At 48.8% G+C, this 26668-nt stretch overlaps 1 protein-coding gene across 3 annotated transcripts in view; it reads left to right on the forward strand.

Moving 5' to 3' along the window:
* Positions 1–26668, forward strand: part of CRMP1 (collapsin response mediator protein 1) — a 116758-nt gene that overhangs the window by 15940 nt on the left and 74150 nt on the right. Inside the window, exon 1 of one of the 3 annotated variants that reach the window (XM_075346880.1) lies at positions 26242–26436. The exons of the other annotated variants lie outside the window; for them this stretch is intronic. Within the exon in view, the coding sequence (XP_075202995.1) occupies positions 26398–26436 (39 nt within the window). The 5' untranslated portion in view covers positions 26242–26397. Of the gene's footprint in view, positions 1–26241; positions 26437–26668 lie in introns of those variants that run through there. 3 annotated transcript variants of the gene reach the window in all.

Consider the following 26668-nt stretch of genomic DNA (forward strand, 5'->3'; position numbering starts at 1 on the left):
AGCTTCACTCTGGCATCTGTGGAAGCTGATGGGAGCGATCGGTAAGTTATAGACACGGTCTCCTTTCAGCCGCCGCCCCTCATCCACCGCCACTGAGCCCATCTGCTGCCTCCCCTCCATCTGCCACCTCTCTCTCACCCATCAGCCGCTGCCCCCCTCCCTCATCTGCTGCCCCCTCTCCCACCTCTCACCTTCCTCCACCTGCTGTGAGACCCCCCTCCTGCTGTGAGCCTCCACCTGCTGTGATACCCCCCTCCTACTGTGAGCCTCCACCTGCTGTGATCCCCCCCACCTCCTGTTACCCCCAAGCTGCTGTGAGACCCCCCAGCTGCTGTGAGACCTCCCCAGCTGCTGTGAGACCCCCCAGCTGCTGTGAGACCCCCCCCAGCTGCTGTGAGACCCCCCCAGCTGCTGTGAGACCCCCCCAGCTGCTGTGAGACCCCCCTGCAGCTGCTGTGAGACCCCCCACCTGCTGTGATCACCACCACTTGCTGTGATCACCCCCTACCTGCTGTGATCACCCCCACCTGCTGTGATCACCCCCACCTGCTGTGATCCCCCCTCTATCTATCTATCCATTCTTCTCTCTATCTCTCTATACCTCTATCTATCTATGATTCTATCTGTCTATTTATCTCCTATCTATCTGTAGCACCCACGGCGCAGGGGTTAAATGTTACTCGTCGCTGGGCCGGTGATGTCGGGTCATGGATGTCACAGGTGGCCCTGCCCGGCTTCGTGGCCCCAAGGTGTACAATAAAAGGGGATTTGGATGATGGTGGGGAATGATGAGGATGATAGTCTTGTGACACCACCTGTGGTATGCGGCCAGGGAATAGGCCGCCGCTGCTGTCGCTGTCCTTCGGGGCGGATGGTGTTGATGCAAGGATTGTTCTGCTCCCCACAGGTGGAGCGAGGCCCCGGGGAGGATGATGAGAAGAGTATTGGCCATTGATGCCGAAGCGCGGGGCGACTGCAATCAAAAGGCTGAATCAACTGCTGTGGTTCCAGCCGTGATGGGCCCCAGCCGATCCCGGATCCGTTGGAGGTTAGAACCGGTATGGTGGTCGACGGGCCCTTCCTTGTTGCGCCTTTAAAGCTGGATCCCCGTGTCCTGAAGCTGCTTGGGGACTCCGGTTTGTGTAGTGTTAGCTCCTGTCCCGTGTGTAGGTGACGCGGGGCCGCTGTGGGGCTTGACTGTAATCACGACTCCGGACCCTATGTGGAACTGTGCTCCGGGATCTCGTGGTGGTCAGAGGGACATGCAATCCCCCTGCCCTGGAGATTCTTGTGATACAACGTGAAGTCTGTTCCACCCTAATGCTCTGCACCCTGAACCGCACCGGTCCCGCTCCTGTTCTCTCCTGCTGGAGAACACTCTAACTGTTGTGTAAGATCCTAACTCCCCCTGGTGGCTGCTCCTCCCCCAAATGCCAGGCCTGAATTTTAGTCCCAGTCCGGACATGAGCACTACCATGCTCGGGTGCTCGGTACTTGTAACTAGTGATGAGTGAGCACTACCATGCTCGGGTGCTCGGTACTTGTAACTAGTGATGAGTGAGCACTACCATGCTCGAGTGCTCGGTACTTGTAACTAGTGATGAGCAGGCACTACCATGCTCGGGTGCTCGGTACTTGTAACTAGTGGTGAGTGAGCACTACCAGGCTCGGATGCTTTTTTTTCTTTCTTCTTTGGAGGGGGGTGTATGTTGTCTTTTGGCAGTGTCTGCTTTCTTTGATGCAGCGTCCTGCTATATTTTAGCTGCTTGGAAACTTCCTTATGGAAACGCAGATGGGTCTTCTTTTTGGAGTAGGGCTTATATTTTAAACATACTCCAAAAAGCCCAAAAAATCCTACTTGGGCTTATCTTTGGGTGGGTTCACCCAAATAATGTCATATCTGATGGGAGTCATTCTCTATTCATGTTTTCCATGTGGCCCAGACGTCCGTGACAAACTCTTCAGCTACAAGTCGTCTGGGGAGTGTGTAACACAGACACATTTCACATCTCACATTTCCAGCATCATCATCACCTACTACTGTCGCGGGCGGAGGGGACGCGATCGCCACGCTCGGGTCTGGGGCTTCTGCTGCTGCTGCTCGGTGGCTCGAGCGGTGGGCTGGACCCGGGGACTCGAGCAGCGCTCCTCACCCGTGAGTGAAAAGGGATGGTTTGGTTGGGGAGATTGTTCGTGACGCCACCCACGGGACGTGGTGATGATGGCACCACCGCTGCTGGTGACGGGGATCCGGGGAGAGATGGTAGGGAGCAGGTAGGATGTTGTCCCCTCCGTGGGTAGGGAGTTGTTGATCCCGGGGCCCGGTGGTGTAACGGGATGGCTGGGGTGCAGGGTTGCAGAGACAGCGCGGCGCGGTGCCAGACGGCACTGGTGTACTCACTCAGACAATCACTGACAGAGTCTCTGGTAAACCAAAACGGCCGGATGGACGGGTACCGCAGCCGGCTGCAGTGTTGTTGTGCTCTCCCCGGACGGCTGATGGTGGCTGTCTTTCCCTGCACCTGTTAGAATGTTCTGACTCCTGTGGTTGCCCACCGGTAGTCCTCTCCCCGGCGTATAGGTGCCGTAGGAGCCCGTTTTGCCCGCAGGCGCTGGCCCTTGGATCTCTAGCCTGTGGCGGTGGCTGTATATCCTCACGGTGTGGACTGTTGCCTTCTGTCGGGACTTGGTTGTTGGGGAACACCTGGGTTTCCTGTCACACTCGGATTTGACTATTGACGGCGGCTCCAAGCCTGGTCGGGGTCCGATGGCCCTGCCTGTGTGTTTAGCTTCACTCCGCTCCCCGGTTCGGTACCGGCGGGCCAACGTCCGACCCCGGTCCTTACGGCTTTGCAGAGTTCCACCAACTCCTGCAGACGGCCACTACCGTCTGCCAACCTTGCTGTCAGTGCCTGGGCTCCTACCCAGGCACACGCAGACGTTTTACTCCTCTCACTTTCACCTCCAAAACTGATCTGTCACTTTTCCCGCCTCCAGGCCTGTGAACTCCTCGGTGGGTGGGGCCAACCGCCTGCCTCCGCCCCACCTGGTGTGGAGATCAGACCCTGGAGGGAGGCAACAAGGGTTTTTTGTCTGACTGTTGTAACTGTCTAGGGTGGGGGGGGTGTATGTTGGTATGTATGTGACTACCTGGCTAGTCCAGGGCGTCACACTACCAACATACACAACCTCTCAATCCTTCTACTACCCTCACTTCTTGTAGTTCAGCTACTCATGTGCAAGCAGGCCTCAAAATAGACGGGGATAGAGCAGGACCCAGACCTGACTGTTTCACACCTGCCCATGGAAACTTATATAGACCAAACTCACAACCGCAAAAGGGAGAACCACGCCTCTGTATGTACAAAGTACAAGAAACTAAAGCAAAACTGAAGAAATGGGAGGGTTTTTCTTATACCAACTGGTGTGCTGGGCCATTTCTTTTTTGGTTTTGCTTCTTACTATAAAGGCAGAGCAGGTGGTCGCAATGTGGCCTTGAAATGAGGAACTCCAGCTTTGGTTGCACCCTTTCCTTCTACTGGATGATACCAACCTGTGCATGACTTGTCTTTACAGAAGGAGAACATCCCCTGGGGCCACATGCAATGTCCAGTGCCATTTTGTGTGACCACCAACCTTATAGGCACAGAATCGATCACATAGTTCTGGAGCCGGGGTGGGGAAATACTAATGGTGACCTGTGTTTCCATCTCTGAGTCCTTTATGTATTAAGAGAATGAGGTCCCTTAATGCTTTATTGGCACTACATAAAGGAGTATAGGAGTAAGCGAGGTGGCTCTTGTCAAATGCTATGCTGTTACCCCCACATTTATTTTTTCCTCCTTTCTAGAATGCTGATTAGGGGAAAGAGAGCACCCTCATTCTCCTGATAATATGGAGTGCTGGAAGGACATCCTGCACCTATTGGACATTTATGATGTATACTATTAATATCTAAAATGGTAAAAGTAATTTACGTTTCATTGTGTCCTTTATAACACTGTTGGGGTGAGACAAGGAAAGGTTGTGCATCCTTGCTTTAGAGGAACGGCATTGTTAAATGGGAATTCTTGTCAAGCTACCTCTAGGGGGCGCAGGGACTCAGGTAGGAAAAGAACTCCTGAGTGTGGTCAGACAGAAGCCCACTAGAGGTCACTAACACAAGAGCAGGGATAGTCGATCAGTCAGGGTCTATGCCGGGATGTCATATCTGTACCGAGGAGAAAACAAGCTAAAGTCAAAGAACACAGCCGAGGTTGGATACCGGGAGAGCAAGTAAGTTCAGGGGAGGACGAGGGGAACACGGGACTGGACAGGAGACCGGAGAATAGGGAGGTATGGAGAAAAGGTTGGGTAGGAGGGACGGACGGGCAGGAGGAACGGAGATCCGGACAGGTCAGGGAAATGGAGGTCAGGTCAGGTCGGGGGGGACAGAGGTCAGGTCAGGTTGGGCAAGTGGGTCAAAAGTCAGGTCTGGCAAGGGGAACGGAGGTCAGGACAAACAGTACCGGGTAACAGGACAAAAAACAGAACTTGTTACAGGAACAGAGCACATAGCAGAGCCAGAAATATCACTGGCGGTGTACCAGAGGCAGCAGCAAGATATGGCGGCGTGACCCCTGGAAATAGGCCAGAGCAAACAGGCCCCTCCCAAGAGACCTAAGCCCTGGAGGCAGGATACATGCATCGGTTCAGGAACGGCAGGACCATGCATGAATCATGACTATTCCCATCTGTCCATATAGTGGGTGATAACTTGCCAATCATTCGGGATCTAAAGACTGGGACCTGCACGTATCTCCAGAATGAGGATCTGAATTGCCCGGTGTGAGTGGAGAAGACCACTACTTCTTTTATTCTCTATGTGATTGCTCTATTGGCATATCAGAGCCCGTTTTTCGAAGGTAACATTTTTCTGTTGAGAGCAGTAGATGATAATCTAGTCTTGTGAGCACCCACTCACATGTGAGGGGAATACCAACTGTGCGTATTCCACACTGTCTCATTTCGGTAATCTGCAGTCATGTAGACTAGCTGCATAAATTTATTTTGGAAATCACAAAACCCCTTTAAATTGTGACAAATTACATATTAAGTGACAAATTAAGTATATCGTGGGGAAATAAGATCCGTAAAGATATTTCAGATTTTGGAGATGTCCTGACTGTCACGGTTCCGCTGTGCGGAGCATCTTGCACACAAGTTATGCTCTGCCATGCTCTCCTGAACTACAGAGCCGACAGTGACATGTTTCCTTTGTCAGAGCATTTTGCATTTGGAGATGCTCTGCTGTGTTTCTTTGAGCACTTGCTGACAGGTTGTTTGACAGCATAGGTTCTGGGAGGTACTTACTGAGGTGTTCCACCTTCCTGGTAATTGCTCTGCTTCATTCCTGAGCATGCTCTCCAAGCACCTCGCCAGTCGTACTCTCTGGTTCTGCAGTTGTGCTCTTGGCTCGTGATTGCGCTTGTGTTCTGATCTAAGTTTCTTGACCCCGGACCGTTGTTTCACTCCTCTCTGCCCCTGTTCTTGTTCTTGTCGTTATCTTCTGGCTTCTGACCTCGGACCATTATTTGACCACATCTCTGTCTGCTCCCTGAAACTAATATGTACTCTCCTAGAATTCTGACCCTCGGCCTGTTGCTTGACTGCGTCTCTGCTTACTCCTTGAGTCCTGTTGTGGCCTCCTGTTTTCTGATCCCGGTTTGTCTGACTACCCTTCCGTCTATACTATCCGTATGTAGTGACTAGCATCACACAGGTGACATCACATAATAAACCTTGGCTATTCTACACTGTTTGGATGTTAGTTCCTATTAGGTTACAATTTATGAAGCATGGTCTTCCAGTGGTTATGACAATTTTTTTTCACTCAAAATTGTAATTACTTGTTGAGTCAGATTTATCATAGACTTTTCTAGTAGAGTTAGCAGTACGTACAGCTCTCCAAGTCCTGGCTTGTGAAGAAGTAATCAGGGTGCAAGCCTTGTGGTCGATAATCTCTGACAAACCACCATAGAAGAGATGAAATACTGGAAGGAGAAGGCAGCACTCACAATTTGTTGCAAAAAAGTGTATTAATCCATCATGCAACGTTTCGATTACATTAACCTTTCTCAGGCATTTCTTGTGCTTGTAGCCGAAATGGATTAATACAACTTTTTGCAACAGACATGGAGCGCTGCTTCCTCCTTTCAATATTTCAGGCTTTTCTAGTAGGCTGATTCATCAAATGCTGGTCATACAGTTGAAACCACTATCACTACCACAATACACTATCTAAAAAGACCCATCTGCAGGTTTTTCTCACTATCTGACATGAAATCAAAATAAACCTTTCCTGTTTTAGGTCAATTAGGGACCAAAATTATTTATATTTGTCAAATGCCAGAATAATGAGAGAGAAAGTGTTTTAAGGCATTTTTATTAATTTCTGCAAAGTCAAAAGTTTACATACACTAAGAGTACTATGCCTTTAAACAATATGGGACAGCCCATATGATGATGTCATGCTTTTGGAAGCTTATGACAGGTTTATTGGCAACATCTGAGTTAATTAGAGACACACCTGTGGATGTATTTTAATGCACACCTACAACACACTGCTTTTTTGAGTAGTATCATGGAAAAGTAAATAAATCAGCTAATATCTCAAGAAGAGAATTGTTTGCTTGCACAAGTGTGATTCATCCTTGGGTGCAACTTCCAGATATCTGAAGGTGCCTTGTTCATCTGTACAAAGAATTATACAGAAGTACAAATAAGATGGGAATGTCCAGCCTTCATACCGCTCAAGAAGGAGATAGGTTCTGTATACTAGAGCTAAACATGCTTTGGATAGACATCTGCATATCAATTCAAGAACAAAAGCAAAATACCTTGTGAAGATGCTGGCGGAAGCTGGTAAGATTGTGTCATAATCCACAGTGAAACGAGTACATTATCAACATGGGCTGAAAGGCCACTCTGCCAGGAAGAAGCCATTACTCCTAAAGAAACATATTAAAGTCAGATTAATGTTTGCAAATGCACACAGGAACAGAGACCTTATTTTTTGAGACACGTCCTGTGGTCTGACGAAACTAAAATTGAACAGTTTGGCCATAATGACCATCGTTACGTTTGGAGGAAAAGGGAAAAGCTTTGAAACCTAAGAACACCATCCCAACTGTGAAACATGGGGGTGGCAGCATCATGTTGTGGGGCTGTTTTGCTGTAGGAGGGACGGGTGAAATTCACAAAATAGATGGAATCATGAGGAAAGAAGATTATGTGGCAATACTGAAGCAACATCTCAAGACATTAGCAAGGAACTTAAAGCTTGGGCGGAAAGATCTTCTAAATGGACAGTGACCTGATGCATACTGCCAAACTGGTTACAAAGTGGCTTAAGGATAACAAAGTCAATGTTTTGGAGTGGCCATCATAAAGCCCTGATCTCAATACTATTGAAAATTTATGGGCAAAGTTGAAAAGGCCAGTGTGAGCAAAACAACCTACAAATATGGCTCAGCTACACCAGTTCTGTCAGGAGGAATGGGCCAAAATTCCTACCAACTATTGTGAGAAGCTTGTGGAAGACAACATTTCACCCAAGTCATACAGTGTAAGGGCAATGCTACCAAATACGAATGAAATGTATGAAAACTTTTGACTTTGCAGAAAGTACTAAAAATGCCTTAAAACATTCTCTCTCTCATTATTCTGGCATTTGCAAATATAAATAATTCTGGTTCCTAATTGACCTAAAATGGGAAAGGTTTATACTGATTTCACATCAGATAGTGAGAAAAACCTGCAGATGTGTCTTTATAGAGAGCGGAGGGAAAAACCTATGATGTGTCTTTATAGAGAGCGGTGGGAAAAACCTGCAGATGTGTCTTTATAGAGAGCGGAGGGAAAAACCTGCAGATGTGTCTTTATAGAGAGCAGAGGGAAAAACCTGCACATGTGTCTTTATAGAGAGCGGCGGGAAAAACCTGCAGATGTGTCTTTATAGAGAGCGGAGGGAAAAACCTGCAGATGTGTCTTTATGGAGAGTGGATGGAAACTTCTGTTTTCATCTCTGCATGATTGAATATTTACTGGTTCCCAGTATCGGATTTATTTGCTTCCACTTACCATCAAAAAATAACAAATTTACAAAGTTTCTAAAAATACTTGAAACTTATGATACAAAAAAACATTTTCTAATGAAACCATGATGGGTGGTCGCAAAGAGCACTTTTTGGGGATCATACTAAGTTACCAATTTACTATCCGTAGGAATTCTCATTACTGAGCTTACCGCTGCTGCATCCCCCATTAATCTTGCTAAGCAGTCTGAATGTAGTGGCTTTCAAGCATGTGACCACCCATCCATCAGTGTGTTTGGTTCTGCCAATAATACAATAGCTAAATTCTGTACTTGGGCATCCATCTTTGGCCGTCCCATTCCGACTGGGCACTGTAGAACCCTGTTCTCAAGATCATTCCCCCCCAGTGATCAGCAAGTTATTACCTATCTGAACTTAGTGCAACCTTATTAAGACCATGCTCACATGTGGACTAATAAAATCAATAAAAAATAAAAAAAAAATATGAACCCCCCCCTCAAAATTAAAAGTTCAAATAACCTCTCTTACCCCATTGAAAATAAAACAATAATAATAATAATAAAACCCTCCACCCTCCACATATTTGGTATCGTTGTGTTCACAAATGAACTATCAAAATATAAAATCAGTTATTCTTATTGGTAAAGGTCGCATTGAGAAAAAAAATCAAAAACACCAGAATTACATTTTGTTGGTCACCGCAATATTACATTAAAATGCAATAACAGGAGATAAAAACATCGTATCTACCAAAGCATGGGGAAATTAAAAACGTCAGCTCAAGACGCAAAAAATAAGGGAGGTTTGAAATCAAACTAAATTTCCATCTACACCCCTATCTATTTAGGGCCATAAACTAAGCTATTTTATAATTTACTTGTATTAAAAATTCCCTACTCTTCCTTAACTACACTCTCCAACTGCTATTTAACTGCGTCTGATGACGCTTCATTTTAGAATCCCAGTGCAAAGTGTCATGAGGAGACAGATCACTGTTATAGCCTCTACCCCCTTCCTGAAACAAAGCATCATCAGTGATGCTTGTTTCAGGCTCTGTCCTCATTCCTGCTGTGTCCCTCCTTGCAAGCTGTGCACTGTGCGATTTGCCAGCAACAGAGTAGTGTCAGAATAACCAAGAGAGTTAAAGGGAATCTGTCACCAGATTTTTGCTCCCCCATCTGAGAGCAGCATAATGTAGAGGCAGAGACCCTGATTCCAGCTATGTGTCACTTACTGAGCTGTTTGCTGTCATTTTGATAAATTCCATGTTTTCTCTGCTGCAAATCTAGCAGTTATACAGAGCCAATGAATATGCTGGACTACCTGCAGCATGCCAATTAGTACTCTAATGATAATTTACTGCTGATTACACGGTGATTTTATCAAAACTACACTAAGCAGCCCAGTACGTGACACATCCCTGGAATCAGGATCTCTGCCCCTACATTATGCTGCTCTCAGATTAGGTAGCAAAAATCTGGTGACAGATTCCCATTAAGACTACTTTCACACATCCATGGGTGATTATGTGTGTGCGTGTATCCGTGTGTGTTCAGTGTGTGCTGTCAGTGTGCTATCTGTGTGACATTTGCATAGCACATGGACAGCATGTACTTCTATACTCGCCTGTCTCTGGCGCTGCTGCTTCTGGGTCCGCGGTGCAGTGAATATTAATGAGCATAATGAGCAGGCCCGGAAGCAAGAGACAGCAGAGCCAAAGACAGCAGCGCTGGAGACAGGTGAGTGTGGAAAATCATTTTATTTCAAAGACACGTGTTTTGTCACACTGATGTCTCACGAATCACATCAGTGTGTGGTCCGTGTGATACCCGTGCTCGTGGAGAAAAACTAACATGTTGCTGTTTTGAGCACACTGACACGCGTATGCTCCGCAAGGACACACGTCCGTGTGAAAGCATGAACATGTGCGCAGACCCATTCATTTTAATGGGTCTGCGTGTGTCCGTGTCTCCGTGTGAAAACAGACATCATACATACTGAAAACACGGACGCGTGAAAGCGGCCTAAGGCAGCGTTTGAAAATAATGGCGGCCACATAAAATATTGACACTTGGGGCACAATTTAGCCATGGGGTGTACTCACTTTTGTTGCCAGTGGCATTAATGGCTGTGTGTTGAATTACTACAGGACTCTCATTCGCTTTGCTGGCATCAAGAAACCCGTCAAGTTTTGCGACAAATCTCCACTAAAAAAAACCTCATCAAAAACACGATAGATGATAAAGCTTCTTTACTATTCTTGGTCCCTGCAAAAAGAAAAATAAAATAACGCTCTGTATAGTTTTTTTCGCACTATAACCTATAGGTGACATTGAGAAGTCTTGCTAACATGGTGTGAATACGCACTTTATAAGTAATCTGGTGTTCCTGTGCATCTCACGGTTGAGTGCAGTATTTCAGGGGGAGGCTTCACCGCAGAATTCCCTCAAAGGCATATATATGTAAAAAGCAGTATAACCGCTCATACACAGCACTTTCCTAAGCAGGCCAGCACAGCAGTACTGTCACGCTCTACAGCACTTCTCCATTATAGACAGGCGGACCCTGCAGTTATTTCTGTTGTATTGACTTATACAGCACTAATTTCTCCCATGTAAGCCATCAGCAGTGTCGGTCCAAAGCAGGTCTGGTGAGCAAACCACAGCCGGGCTGTCTTAAAATCCTTCAGATCAGGGGTTCGCTACCTTTTCTGGTTCAATGGTGACTTTGTCATAATGTGCCACCCCCTAAGGCCCAGGCCATAACATTAAGACCGGGGCCACACGGGGACTACTGCGATCCTTGCATGACACTCAGCTCACGCTGGTAGTGTCGCGGGTGGAGGAGGGGACGCTGCGCTCACCCACTGCTCGGGTCCAGCTGCTGCTGCTGCTCGGTGGTGGCTCGAGCGGTGGGCCGAATCCCGGGGACTCGAGCGGCGTTCCTCGCCCGTGAGTGAAAAGGGGAATGTTTGTGGTTTAGGGATATTGTCCGTGACGCCACCCACGGTTGTAGTGAGGTTGGTGACACCACCGCTGCTCTGGACGGGGATCCCGGGAGCGGTGACAGGGAGCAGCTTGGATGTTGGTTCTCCCCTCCGTGGGTAGGGGGGTTGGTTGTCCCGGGGCGCGGTGATGGGGTAGGAATGGTATGGCAGGCGGGTTACGGGGCCTGGTGAAGTGCAGGGTCGCGGGGGCAGCGCTGTGCCGCACGGCACAGTGGTACTCACGGTGGTACTCACTCAGCCAGTAATTCACACAGAGTCTCTGGTCAAACAAACGGCTGGATGGACGGGTCCCACAGACGGCTGCTGTTGTTCTCCTCCCGGCAGGTTGATGGTGACTGCCTTTCCCTGCACCTGTGTTTTGTGTACGGTTCCAATGGCTTCCCACCGGTAACCTGCTCCCCAGCTTGGATGGGTGCTGAAGGAGCCCCTTTTGCCCGCAGGCTCTGGCCCTAGGAACTGTAGCCTTGGCGGTGACTGTGTTTCCCTCTACGGTTTGAGCTGTTGCCTTCAATCGGGTCTTGGCTGCTGGGAAACCCCGGAGGTTCCCTTCGCTAACGGATTTGACCGGTTTTACGGCGACTCCTGCCTGGTCGGGGTCCGTAGGCCCTGCCGAATGGTGCTGGCTTCTCTTTGCTCTCCGATCCGGTACCGCCGGGCCACCGCCCGTCCACGGTCCTTACGGTTTGCTCCAATTAGCCTCTCCTGCAGACGGTCACCACCGTCTGCCAACCTTGCTGTTTGTGCCCGGGCCACACACCCAGACACGGTCAGTCTCCTCCTTTTACCACTTCACTCTTCCTCTCCTCAAACTGATCTCACTCCTTTTCCCGCCTCCAGGACTGTGAACTCCTCGATGGGTGGGACCAACCGCCTGGCCCACCCCCTGGTGTGGACATCAGCCCCTGGAGGAAGGCAACAAGGATTTTGTGTTTGGCTTCGGTGTGCCTAACCGGGGTGTGGGGTGTGTTGGTGTAGTTCTGTGATGACCTGGCTTGTCCAGGGCGCCACATTCCCCCTTAGTAAAATGCAGACCGTCCGCGGGCTGCCCGTCCATCACCGGTTTTACTGTCACAAACTGGAAAAAGATAAAAAACGGTAAAAACACATATAAAATATCACAATCATGTTATAAGGGTACGGCTTCCGCTCTCTCCCACCCAAACAACCTGGCCCTGATGCTGCCCCTAAGCAAATGGGCAGCACCCCTTGACCTCAGTCCAGCACCAAGTTGTCCGAGCGGGTTCTGTCTCTTTCAGGGGACCCACGTCCATGGGGAACCCCTGAACCCCCGGAGGATCGCCACCGGTTACGGTAGTGGCGGGCCTGGGCCATCACTTTCCTCCAGGCCCATCTTCCAAATCAGCCTCTCCGGAGGCGGTAACAGTTTCAAGCCTTAAAACATTTTTATTTACATGCCACTCAGTTTGTGGTTGCCCTGCAAGTTCTCAGGCTTGTCCGTAAGAAGTTCCTTACGCAAAGATAAAGACAGTCCCCACGGGGACAACTGTTGCCGGCAACGGCCGGTTCAATCACGGTTGTAAATCAGGTAAACTCTCGGTTAATCATTTTCATTTATCATTCTCAAACTTTTCAAACGGTACTGGTGGTCCCAACGGGGACAACTGCAGCGGAGCTCCGCTGCCATCACTCTGACTCCTCGGTGTCGGCCAGGGGAGGGGGCTGGGCGGATACTCCGGCCTCTTGACTGCCCCTCAGCTTCGCATCCAGCGCGAACCAACCCCTCTCCCCGCAGTGCCTTGTGTACTGCACCAAATCCCCCGGCATCAGGTTGCGGCCCGGGTGATCTTCCGTCAGATGGGCATTGACGTCCCGCCGAGCCACAAAAACTTCGGCCTCCAGGCCCGACTCATATATAAAACCATAGCCCCGACGGACGTCAAATCTTCTCACTTGCCCTTCATAGAGCGGGCCCCGGACACGGAAGGTCGCTTGGCGAAGGCTTTCCTTTTCCCGGATTGTGCGGGCCACCAGATCCGCCTTCCTTCTCTCCCTTTCCACAATCTCCTGGCCCAGCGGGGTCTGTCCTCTGTCCCAGTAAGGGGCTACTGCGGGCCCCGGCGCACGGGTCGTGCCCCGCGAGACCTCCTTCACGCTGCCCAGGACTGGCATTCTGGGGGGAAGGTCCCGCGGTGTCATGGCCTGGGGTGCTGCCCTGCAGCGACAACCTGGCACGGCCTCAGCCGAGGCGTAGGGGATGGGAACAGGGGTCGTCTCCCGCTGGACCTCCTGCACAGAGTGGTCTGCCGACACCGGTTCGGGGGAAGTCTCCACGGGTGCCTCTGGGATCTTTCTTCCGGTAGCCTCGGACTTCGGCACCTTCCACGGGAGCGGCTCCGAGCGGTCACGGGCCCCGGCTGCAGGTCGGTCCGCCTGGGCGGATTGGCAGGGTACCGCTACCAGTGGGGGTGGTAGCGGGCCTAGTGGCGGGGCAGCAGCAGTCAACACGGGTAGCGGGGGAGGTAGCAGGGCGAGCGGGCGTAGACCGGGCCCCTCGGCCACGATGACCGACCCACTAGGGGTACAGGGGCGTGGGTCACTTACCCTCTCCTCCAAGACTCCCTCCACCTCGCGTCTCCGTATGGCCGCCACCACCTCCGCCATGTCGGCCTCCCACTCCATCAAGAGGAGTTGCATCCGAATCTGCAGCCGCTGTTGGAGCTGGGTGGTCCGGACCTCCACCCACGCCGCGGATCCAGGCGCGGGGGCTACGGTGCTGCGGGACGGCTGGTACATCGCTGCGGCGGCCTCTTCCAGGAACAAAAAGATGGCCGCAGGGTCCTGGCGTCCCTGCTTTTATAGCCGCGGGCTACATGCGGCCAGACGCCATCCGTCCCCCTTAGTCTTTTTCCGGTACCTCCTCTACAGGGGCGGGGTTTCGGCTTTTGCGCTTCCACTGCTCGAGGAGACGCTCGAGCAGGGACTTTTCGCGCCCAAAATGGCGGCTTCTGAAAATTTTCGGCCGGACACCTCTGGCGGTCACAAGGCGCACCTCTACCAGACGGCAGAGCGGTAAGATCCTGTTCGTGACGCCAAGTTGTCGCGGGCGGAGGAGGGACGCTGCGCTCACCCACTGCTCGGGTCCGGCTGCTGCTGCTGCTCGGTGGTGGCTCGAGCGGTGGGCCGGATCCCGGGGACTCGAGCGGTGTTCCTCGCCCGTGAGTGAAAAGGGGAATGTGGTTTAGGGATATTGTCCGTGACGCCACCCACGGTTGTGGTGAGGTTGGTGACACCACCGCTGCTCTGGATGGGGATCCCGGGAGCGGTGACAGGGAGCAGCTTGGATGTTGGTTCTCCCCTCCATGGGTAGGGGGGTTGGTTGTCCCGGGGCCCGGTGATGGGGTAGGGATGGTATGGCAGGCGGGTTACGGGGCCTGGTAAGGTGCAGGATCGCGGGGGCAGCGCTGTGCCGCACGGCACGGTGGTACTCACTCAGCCAGTAATTCACACAGAGTCTCTGGTCAAACAAACGGCTGGATGGACGGGTCCCACAGATGGCTGCGGTTGTTCTCCTCCCGGCAGGTTGATGGTGACTGCCTTTCCCTGCACCTGTGTTTTGTGTACGGTTCCAATGGCTTCCCACCGGTAACCCGCTCCCCAGCTTGGATGGGTGCTGAAGGAGCCCCTTTTGCCCGCAGGCTCTGGCCCTGGGAACTGTAGCCTTGGCGGTGACTGTGTTTCCTTCTACGGTTTGAGCTGTTGCCTTCAATCGGGTCTTGGCTGCTGGGAAACCCCGGAGGTTCCCTTCGCTAACGGATTTGACCGGTTTTACGGCGAGTCCTAGCCTGGTCGGGGTCCGTAGGCCCTGCCGAATTGTGCTGGCTACTCTTTGCTCTCCGATCCGGTACCGCCGGGCCACCGCCCGTCCACGGTCCTTACGGTTTGCTCCAATTAGCCTCTCCTGGAGACAGTCACCACCGTCTGCCAACCTTGGTGTTTGTGCCCGGGCCACACACCCGGACACGGTCAGTCTCCTCCTTTTACCACTTCACTCTTCCTCTCCCCAAACTGATCTCACTCCTTTTCCCGCCTCCAGGACTGTGAACTCCTCGGTGGGCGGGCCCAACAGGCTAACCCACCCCCTGGTGTGGACATCAGTCCCTGGAGGAAGGCAACAAGGATTTTGTGTTTGGCTTCGGTGTGCCTAACCGGGGTGTGGGGTGTGTTGGTGTAGTTTTGTGACGACCTGGCTTGTCCAGGGCGCCACAGTAGCACAGCAGGAGCCGAGTGTCATTGTGACTGAGTCCAATCGTGCGATCGGACCACAGCTGCGGGGGGCGGGCCGGCATTGAGGAGGAGAGGGTCGGCGCTGCAGAGGGGTGGGCCGGTGCTGCGGAGGAGAGGGCGGGATTTATCTCCCTCTCTCCTCTGTTGCCAGCTATTGCCATTCTCGCTCTGCACTCGCAGTACACCGTGCGAGTGCAGTTTAATGTTTCTCTCGCCCCATAGACTTGAATGGGTGTGAGAGAAAGAGGATCGCATTGTTTTCTCGGTCCGATTAGGTCTGAGAAAATAATCGCTCATGGGTGCTGACACACAGGCTAATATTGGTCCGAGTGGAATGCGAAAAAAACATCGATTTTCATGCCGTGTGTCTCAGGGGTACTTTGCACGTTGCAACATCGCTACTGCAATATCGTCGGGTCAAATCGAAAGTGACGCACATCCGGCATCGGTATTGACGTCGCAACGTGTAAAGCCTAGATGCGCCGATAAACGATCGCAAAAGCGTCGTAAATCGGGGATCTGTGTAGTGTCGGACATTTTCATAATGTCGCACCAATAGGAGATACGATGTTGTTCCTCGTTCCTGTGGCAGCACACATCGCTGTGTGTGACGCCGCAGGAGCGAAGATCATCTCCTTACCTGCCTCCACCGGCTATGAGGAAGGAAGGAGGTGGGCGGGATGTTTACGTCCTGCTCATCTTCGCCCCTCCGCTTCTATTGGACGGCTGCAGGGCAGGTGAGTGCGTGTGAAGCTGCTGTAGCGATAATGTTTGCTACGGCAGATATCACAAGATATCGCATGTGTGATGGGGGCGGGTACTATCGCGCTCGGCATCGCTAGCATCGGCTAGCAATGTCGCAGCGTGCAAAATACCCCTTAGGCCTTAAGGAGATTGTTGCCTGTTTTTAAGGGATATAAAAGAAGAAAAAAAGCTTATACTCACTGAGAAAATCCGCTCCCAGCTGTTGTTACAACAATCTCTGGAGGACCGGAAGTATCACAACCCCAACCACCACTCAGCCGCCAACCAGGTGACTGGTGGTGTTGACATCATACCTTGCATTCCATTGAAGATTGGCAGAGCAGCCGAGAGCAGATAGAGATGTATGGCTTATCATATGCTTATGTGTGAGTCATAGAATCATAGAATGGTAGAGTTGGAAGGGACATCAAGGACCATCGGGTCCAACCCCCTGCGAGTGTAGGCCTTCCTAAATCATGCCAGCTATATATTTATCCCGCTTTCACTTGCAGATTTCCATTGATGGAGAGCTCACTATCTCCCGTGGTCGCCTGTTCCACTCGCTGACTGTCCTCACTGTCAGAAAGATTTTACTGTCTAATTTGAATCTCCTTCCTTTTTAGTTTCATCCCTTTGCATCTTGTACTTCCTTGTGCTAATGAGAATAGGGTAGTTCCCTCTGCACTTTGACTTCCTTTCAGATATTTGTAGACCGCCATTAAGTCTCCGCTCAGCCTTCTCTTTTTCAAACTAAAAGTCCACTTCGTCTTATCCTGTCTGGTGTGCCAAACCTATCACAACTTAGGCCTAATTGGAGTATAGATGTCCATCCACACCATCTAGGGAGATCTATACCCCAATTAGGCCCCTGATGAACATGAAACACAGGAGAAACGCGTTGAGGCCGACTTGTGAATGATGACTACTACAAGGGAAGTGTTTGGCTTTTCTCTTCATTTTTTTTCTGATCTTTAGTTTTGGTTTGTAACCTATATTGTGAGCTCTTCAATTCAATTTTGTGGTGAACATCAGTAGCCCTGGCATTTTGATTTGTTGTTGCATGCGGTATCTATTAGGATCCAGCATGGCATATTAATAGTGGATACCACAGTTGTTATCTCTTTTGAGCCTGGTTGTTAAAACCTATTTGATCAGATTTTTTTTTTGTGTGGATAATTTCTGATAGGATCCATTTTAGGGACTCATTAGGGTCTTTAAGGGTGAGTCATCAGGGCGCCAATTGCGATTTATTAGGGTGCCAACCTCCGCAGCAAGGTAGGGTGAGACCATAGGGGCAACGGTAGGGCCCTTTAGGTTTACCTAGATCCTTGTCTAATCATGTCTTTCTATTTTTAAGGCTGATTAATGGTTTACACCTCGTGGAGAACTCTCTGCATTTGTTCTCATGGAGTCTTCTCTGTATGGTAGATTTAGATATTGAAACACCTTCTACCTGGAGAGATAATAATTATACAATTACTTTTGCTCCCTTCAAAAAGAGGAAGCTACATATTAATGAGTTGTAATTCCTAAACCCTTACCCCAGTTAGGATGTGAATACCCTCAAATTTGTCTGAGTCCGCACTTTAGGCCCATATCCATTATAATCATTGCTGTCACTTCAGAACTCTCCAGCACTCTGTTTCCATCCACTTCTGGGGGCTTCTTGATGTATGTTTGGGGTCATTGTCCTGCTGGAAGACCCATGGCTTAGGATGCAAACTCAACCTTCTGGCACTGTGTACTACATAGTGACCCAAAATCCTTTGCTGATCTTCAGCTTTCATGATGTGTTGCACACAGTCAAGGCCAGAGGCAGCAAAACAACCTCAAATCATCCAATTGAAAAAAAAGTCCAGCTTCAACAGATAAGATGCGTTATTTTTCTTTTTTTCTTTTTATCTTTTCATATGGCCCAAATCATCTTGACTGCAATGTGCCATTATATTTGTGCCATCTGAAAAGATAAAAAGAAAAATAACGCATCTTATCTGTTGAAGCTGGACTTTTTTTCAATTGGATTTTGCTTCAGGCATGGCAGCACCTTGTCCGAGCTCCAGAGAGTAAGAGACTGATTTATACTGTGAGCTGAATCTTTTAACCTCAAATCATTTTTGAACCTCCACCATATGTGACTGTAGGAAGTGTGTTTTTTTCTTTGTAGACCTCATTCAGTTTTCAGTAAATAGTAGAATGATGTGTTTACCAAAAAGCTCTATCTTGTTCTAATCTGTTCAAAAGACGTTTTCCCAGAAGGATTTTGGCTTGCTCAACTACATTTACGCAAACTGCAGTTGACATTTTTTATGTCTCTGTGTCAGCAATGGGATCCTCCTAGCATTTAATTTAATTCAAATGTCGATGGATAGTTTGTGCTGACACTGATGCCCCCTGAGCCTGCAGAACAGCTGAATATCTTTGGAACTTGATTGGGGCTGCTTATCCACCATCTGGCTTATCCTGCATTGCAACCTTTCATCAATTTTTCTTGATTATATTGCCCACCGTGGACAAAGGAACATCAACATCTCTGGAAATGGACTTGCAACCTTGAGATTATTGATATTTTTCAACAAATATAATTCTCAAGTCCTTGGACATTTCTCTTCTTTCTGTCCTCCATGCTTACTGTGGCACATACAGACACACAATGCAAAGAGTTAGTCAACTTCTCCCCTTTTTATCTGGTTTAAGGTGTGATTTTGATATTGCCCACACCTGTTACTTGCCACAGGTGAGTTTGAACGAGCATCACATGCTTGAAACAAAGTAGTTTACCCACAATTTTGAAAAGGTGCCAACAAATTTGGGGGTTTTGTGTGAAATTATGTCCAATTTGCCTTTTTTCTCTTGTTCCAATACACACAAAGGAGCTCAACATGTGTATAACAAAACATGTGTAATTGCAATAATTTTCTGGGAGAAATACCGTACTTTATTTTCTGGAACAATTTCAAGGGTGACAACACTTTTGGCCATGATTGTATATAGGGCACTCAGCCCCTATTTAAAACATTCGAGGCATTGATAATGTAGCTTAATATGTAATTAAAAATAATCCTTTATTTGATATGCAAATGAGGATGCTTCAGTGCACGCGAGTTCTTTGGCTTGGTGCACAGTCATTTCCTCCTATTTCCAAAATAAAGCCTTTACCTTAAACTGATTGATATGTTTCTAAGTCTGAGGGCAAACTCTGTGACATTTTCTGGGGTTTCACAGTTTTGCGTTTCTTACTTTGGCAATATATCAACAGAAAGAAGGAATGTTAGTATGGGAAGGAATCCCAGTAGATGCAAAATTATTTTACTTGATTTGACCAGTCATTCTGTGCTAATTGAGTCGCTTTAACCCTTTAACAACTTATCACGTTCCATGTCCGTCATGGATTGACTTCCTGCCTTTGATGCCGATGTTTTGTCAGGACAGGCAGAAGTCTACTTAAGACCCTTGGGTCTGTCATCTCAGTACTCCTGTGAAAACCAGCCCGTGGCCGGCATTCATAGGAGACTGTGATTTCTTCTATATACAGCAATGCTGTGGCACTGATGTATATAGAAGTGATCAGACTATTGCAGGTTCAAGTCCCCTAAGGGGGTTATAAAGTACAGTAAAATGTAGAAAACTACTTTATGAAAAAATATAAAAGTTCAATTCACCCTCTTTTACCACATTAACCCCTTCACCCCCAGGCGATTTTCTATTTTTAGGTTTTTTTCTCCCCTTCTTCCAAGAGCCATAACCTTTTTATTTTTCTCTCAATATTGCCATATAAGGGTTTATTTTTTTGCGGGATGAGTTGTACTTTTGAACGACAACATTCATTCTGCCCCATACTGTACTGATAATCACCAATAGTTAGAGAGCAATACCCATGCCACACCATTAAATTTATAGAACCACTGGTAATATTGTGTATTACCAGTCTGTTGTTGTATCGCGGGTAGCCTTGGAAATGAGTTGAAATTTGGCTGTGAAACTTCTTTATTATGCCGATGATTAGTGCATGCTTATATATGTACAACTCCAGTTTTTAAATATACATCCTTATATTGCGATCATTTCTCCGCCCCTTTGATGACACACTATTGTGTGTCACGTGATCGCTGGGGGCGTGTTCGCTACTGTCATAGCTGGCTACGTGATGTATAAATTTCTCTACATTTCCATTTATCTATATATTAAGTCACGGCTGGTTATGCAACCTCCCTATAACATCGATGTTACAATATATTTTGGAATAATCACTGTATGGTTGTCTCTTACCTATACTCAAACTAGCCACTCCTATTCAATCGTCACATCGTTCTGACACTATATCCCACGTGATCTCTTACTTAGTATGGCCACTACGCATGCTTTCAACTTTTGCACTCATTGGCTGATAACATACATTTAAACTTCTGAAAAACCTGATGACTCCACCCCCTGAAGAAGACGGCAACGAAACGTGCGCGCGTCGGGGTGTGGGCGTCACGTCTAACCTAGGAAACAGTACTTTACTAAACTACCGGGTAAATAATTCACTACCATGTGTATCTCTGTGTCGATTCTGACACCTTGAATGCTTTGTTGTTACATAGAACTGTTTCCTTTATGAATTGCACTTGTTTACTGAGGTCTGGGTAAATAACTCTGGTTATATTGGTGGCAAAAGGCGCTGGACTTTTTGTGGCATGACCTCTGGCCGCACTCTCTCTAGTGCTTGATGCTCTTACATATAATTACATTCAAACAACCTTCCTTAACCCTTGCACTTTACCCATACCCTTGTATGTTTAACATTTTAACATACAATTATCTTCGTGACGCTCTTCTTCCAGCTAATGGTTGTGTTTTTTAATATAGTATATGCATGAAATGTTTAATTGTTTTTAAACGAATATTAATAAAGATTATGTTTTTATAACCTTTGTTCGGTTCCTCTTTTTGGTGATACCCATATTGTACTGGAAAACTGGAAAAAAGTGCCAAGTGCGGTGAAATTGCAAAAAAACGTGCAATTGAACAATTGTTTTGGGGGATATTTATTTACCGTGTTCACTGTTGTGAAAAACTGACCTGGTGTTATGATTCCCCAGGTCGGTACGAGTTCATAGATACCAAACATGTATAGTATTACTTCTATCTAAGTTGTGAAAAAAATACAGAAGTTTGTTTAAAAAAAAAAAAAAAAAGAATTGCGCTTTTGTCTCCATTTTCCGAGACCAGTAGCGTTCTCATTTTTCAGGATCTGGGGCTCAGTGATGGCTTATTTTTTGCATCTTGAGTTTACATTTTTAAATATACCATTTTGGGTAGATGCGATGTTCTGATCGCCTGTTATTGCATTTTAATGCAATGTTGAGGCGACCAAGATAACATAATTCTGGCATTTTGATTTTTTTTCTCGCTTCGCCGTGTTCTGATCAGATTAATTGATTTTATATATTGATAGATTGGGCATTTCTGAACACGGCCATACCAAATATGTATGTGCATTTTTTATTCTTATTATTCTTATTATTTTTATTATTTTTATTAGATACAAAGTAACGAAAATCCTGCGGATCACAGGCAGATGAATTAAAAACTTTCCTTTATTTTCATCGCTTTAAAAATGGATAGACAGCATCCACAAGGCACAGTTCATCCATGATCCGCTGGATTTTCGTTACTTTGTATCTGCTATTATCCCCTTGTGCCTGGGATTTCCGTGCAGGATCAGCTGGTCTACTCCTCAGACTTATACACCATAGCGGTGAGCTGGAACACGTTTATTTTTGTATTATTTTTATTGTTTTATTTTCCATTCCCACATGCATAGAGTCTGCCTGATATCGCCCACATGCATAAAGAGGTTGTTAGCCCCCCTTATGTCGCCCACATATATAGAGAGAATGACAGTCCCCCCCTGACGTCACCCACATGCACAGAGAGGTTATTAGTCTCCCTGATGTCGCCCACATGCATAGCAAGGCTGTAAGTTCTGCTGACACCGCCCACATGCATATAGAGAAGTTGTGAGTTCTGGTGATACTGCCCACATGCACAGAGAGAGGCTGTGAGTCCTCCTAACACCGCCCACATGCACAGAGAGAGGCTGTGAATCCTCCTAACACCGCCCACATGCACAGAGAGAGGCTGTGAGTCCTCCTAACACCGCCCACATGCACAGAGAGAGGCTGTGAGTCCTTCGAACACCGCCCACATGCACAGAGAGAGGCTGTGAGTCCTCCTAACACCGCCCACATGCACAGAGAGAGGCTGTGAGTCCTCCTAACACTGCCCACATGCACAAAGAGAGGCTGTGAGTCCTCCTAACACCGCCCACATGCACAGAGAGAGGCTGTGAGTCCTCCTAACACCGCCCACATGCACAGAGAGAGGCTGTGAGTCCTCCTAACACCGCCCACATGCACAGAGAGAGGCTGTGAGTCCTCCTAACACCGCCCACATGCACAGAGAGAGGCTGTGAATCCTCCTAACACCGCCCACATGCACAGAGAGAGGCTGTGAGTCCTCCTAACACTGCCCACATGCACAGAGAGAGGCTGTGAGTCCTCCTAACACCGCCCACATGCACAGAGAGAGGCTGTGAGTCCTCCTAACACCGCCCACATGCACAGAGAGAGGCTGTGAGTCCTCCTAACATCGCCCACATGCACAGAGAGAGGCTGTGAGTCCTCCGAACACCGCCCACATGCACAGAGAGAGGCTGTGAGTCCTCCGAACACCACCCACATGCACAGAGAGGCTGTGAGTCCTCCTAACACCGCCCACATGCACAGAGAGAGGCTGTGAGTCCTCCTAACAGCGCCCACATGCACAGAGAGAGGCTGTGAGTCCTCCTAACACCGCCCACATGCACAGAAAGAGGCTGTGAGTCCTCCTAACATCGCCCACATGCACAGAAAGAGGCTGTGAGTTCTGCTGACCCCGCCCACCTGTACAGAAAGAGGCTGTGAGTGCTCCTAACACCGCCCACATGCACAGAAAGAGGCTGTGAGTCCTCCTAACATCGCCCACATGCACAGAGAGAGGCTGTGAGTCCTCCTAACACCGCCCACATGCACAGAGAGAGGCTGTGAGTCCTCCGAACACCACCCACATGCACAGAGAGAGGCTGTGAGTCCTCCTAACACTGCCCACATGCACAGAGAGAGGCTGTGAGTCCTCCTAACACCGCCAACATGCACAGAAAGAGGCTGTAAGTTCTGCTGACCCCGCCCACCTGTACAGAAAGAGGCTGTGAGTGCTCCTAACACCGCCCACATGAACAGAAAGAGGCTGTGAGTCCTCCTAACACCGCCCACATGCACAGAGAGAGGCTGTGAGTCCTCCTAACACCGCCCACATGCACAGAGAGAGGCTGTGAGTCACCCTGATGTTGTCCACTTGCATAGCAAGGCTGTGAGTTCTGCTGATACTGCCCACCTGTACAGAAAGAGGCTGTGAGTGCTCCGAAAGAGGCTGTGAGTCCTCCTAACACCGCCCACATGCACAGAGAGAGGCTGTGAGTCCTCCTAACACCACCCACATCCACAGAGAGAGGCTGTGAGTCCTCCTAATAGTGCCCACATGCACAGAGAGAGGCTGTGAGTCCTCCTAACACCGCCCACATGCACAGAGAGAAGCTGTGAGTCCTCCTAACACCGCCCACATGCATAGAGAGAGGCTGTGAGTCTTCCTAATACTGCCCACATGGACAGAAAGAGGCTGTGAGTCCTCCTAACACCGCCTACATGCATAGAGAGAGGCTGTGAGTCCTCCTAACACCGCCTACATGCATAGAGAGAGGCTGTGAGTCCTCCTAATACTGCCCACATGCACAGAAAGAGGCTGTGAGTCCTCCTAACACCGCCCACATGCATAGAGAGAGGCTGTGAGTCCTCCTAATACTGCCCACATGCATAGAGAGAGGCTGTGAGTCCTCCTAATACTGCCCACATGCACAGAGAGAGGCTGTGAGTCCTCCTAACACCGCCCACATGCTAGAGAGAGGCTGTGAGTCCTCCTAACACCGCCTACATGCATAGAGAGAGGCTGTGAGTCCTCCTAACACCGCCTACATGCACAGAGAGAGGCTGTGAGTCATCCTCCTAATACTGCCCACATGCATAGAGAGAGGCTGTGAGTCCTCCTAACACCGCCCACATGCACAGAGAGAGGCTGTGAGTCCTCCTAACACCGCCCACATGCACAGAGAGAGGCTGTGAGTCCTCCTAACACCGCCCACATGCATAGAGAGAGGCTGTGAGTCCTCCTAACACCGCCCACATGCACAGAGAGAGGCTGTGAGTCCTCCTAACACCGCCCACATGCATAGAGAGAGGCTGTGAGTCCTCCTAATACTGCCCACATGCATAGAGAGAGGCTGTGAGTCCTCCTAATACTGCCCACATGCACAGAGAGAGGCTGTGAGTCCTCCTAACACCGCCCACATGCTAGAGAGAGAGGCTGTGAGTCCTGCTGACTTCGCCCACACATTTTTCCTGTATGGACTTGTATACATGTAGACCTGTCTCTCATTGTATATATGGGAGGAGGCTGAAATCAGGGCTCTTGTGCATTAGTCCCATCTCCAACATCTCATCACAGTTTGTAGTAGGTGTAATAATATTAGCAAATACTTGTAATTAATAATGTAGTATACGTCTGATTAGTTATATTGCTTACCCCATATCGGACATTGCAGTAATTTAGGTATCCAAGGTTACGACTATGCACTTAGTGACAGTTAGCTGTTAGTGGTCATAACCATAGATACCTAAGCCACTGCAATGTACTACATGGGATAAGTAACATAGCTAATCAGGAAAACTATACTACATTTGCAATTGGAGGTATTTGCTAATATTATCATTATTACACCTACTACACATTGGGATAGGATCTTTGAGATGGGAATATTCCTTTAATATGCGTCTTTTAATAAATAGGGAGTGGCACAATTGGAGTACACCATTTTTGATAAATGTGGCCATTGATTCCCTCATTATTACTTAGCGCCCTTACACAAGAGAGCATAGGAAACCTAACAGAACCACTTTACCAAAATGTTCAAGCCGTAAATAGAATATAGGAGAGCCATCCAGCAACATATATATCTTGTAACGCCAGCGTCCCTGCAGGGACACTAACATACTCAACGCTGCGGCCAGACTGCTTGCTCCTCCACCTCTCCTCAGCTGTCTACGTGTTCCCCCTGCTGCCTCCTGCTTCCGGGGCCTGCACTCGCCACACAGGTCCCCTGGGAACATGCCTGGGCCGCTCCCGCTTTCCCTGCTCCTAAAGGGCCAAAGGACTATAGTCTATGGCTGAGAGGTACTAGGTGCTTAAGACATCCTCCCCTTAGGGGGGGTGCCTGAGCAACATGGTCAGTTAGTTAGTTACTGTCTTGCAAGCTAGTTGTTGGGTCCTGTGTTTCATGTCCTCGTTGCTTGTACCTGGGCCTTCCTTTCCATAACCCCCATACCCTCTGTACTCGCCTGTACTATCCGTCCTGTGTGCATCAGGTGCAACTGTCTACACCAGAGACTGTACCTGTCCATACCTGCACCTGTCCCTGCCTTGGGGGTCAGCTGCCACAGTCCTGGAGACTGCCATGGGAGTGGCACCTGGCGTCTACCGGCAACCAAGCCCATCCTCACCATCAGAGGATCTGGCGAATACTCAGCAGGCACTTAGTTAAGCCCCTCTCATGTTAGGGTAAGCCAGGATCCCTCCTATGGTCCAGTGGGTCCACTCCTGTTCGCCACACCCTCAGCGAGCGTAACACATCTTACTTAGCACCCTTAGGTAAGGGAGCATAGGGGACCAAAATGTGCAAGCCGTAAATAGGAGAGACATTCAGCAACATATCCATCTTTGCAGTGCTCCTCCTACATGAATCAGATTTAAGACCATATATTTCTTCTTTTAATTGCTTGCTATGTAACGTGTGCACACGTCATGTCCTGGGATTGTTGTCAACGCACAGCAGCCTGTACATGGATGCGGTGATGACCTGCATAGTGTGCAGCTCTCAGCCCTCGGTATATAGGGCAGTGCCAGCCTTTCCCATCTGCATATGTGGAGGGATAAGAGGCCCTGTTATTGGCAGCTGCTTAGTGAGAGCTTCCTGGGCTGAGCTTAGCAGAGGAAGGTGCAGTGCTGCCCTGCCACCTCTAGGAGGAGCTCTCCGCATCTCCAGGGCAGGCTCTGCCTTGCATCACTGCAGCTGATAACAGGACACATATATATTTATTTTTCAATATTCCTATTTTTCTGTACAGGGAACTTCCAGCATTTTTTTTTTTCAAACTTTTCATTGCAAGATAAATCATGTCTTACCAGGGGAAGAAGAGCATCCCTCACATCACGGTAAGAAGATGGTGGAGGTGGTGGGGGGAGCGGAGATTTCAGCACCAGGCGCTGTCCCTTTGTTAGAGATGCTGCTGGCTGCATGCATTGCTGCTCAGTGCACAAGATGAATGGGGGGACAGTGATCAGATTACAATAGATGTGACAGGACGGGGGGGGGGGCGTCCAAGCCTCCGCCTTTATTATGTGTGTTATATACATTACATTCTCTTCCCCAGCTGGGTCTGATTAT

The sequence above is a fragment of the Anomaloglossus baeobatrachus genome, chromosome 1, assembly GCF_048569485.1.
Source record: "Anomaloglossus baeobatrachus isolate aAnoBae1 chromosome 1, aAnoBae1.hap1, whole genome shotgun sequence".
Classification (NCBI taxonomy): Eukaryota; Metazoa; Chordata; class Amphibia; order Anura; family Aromobatidae; genus Anomaloglossus; species Anomaloglossus baeobatrachus.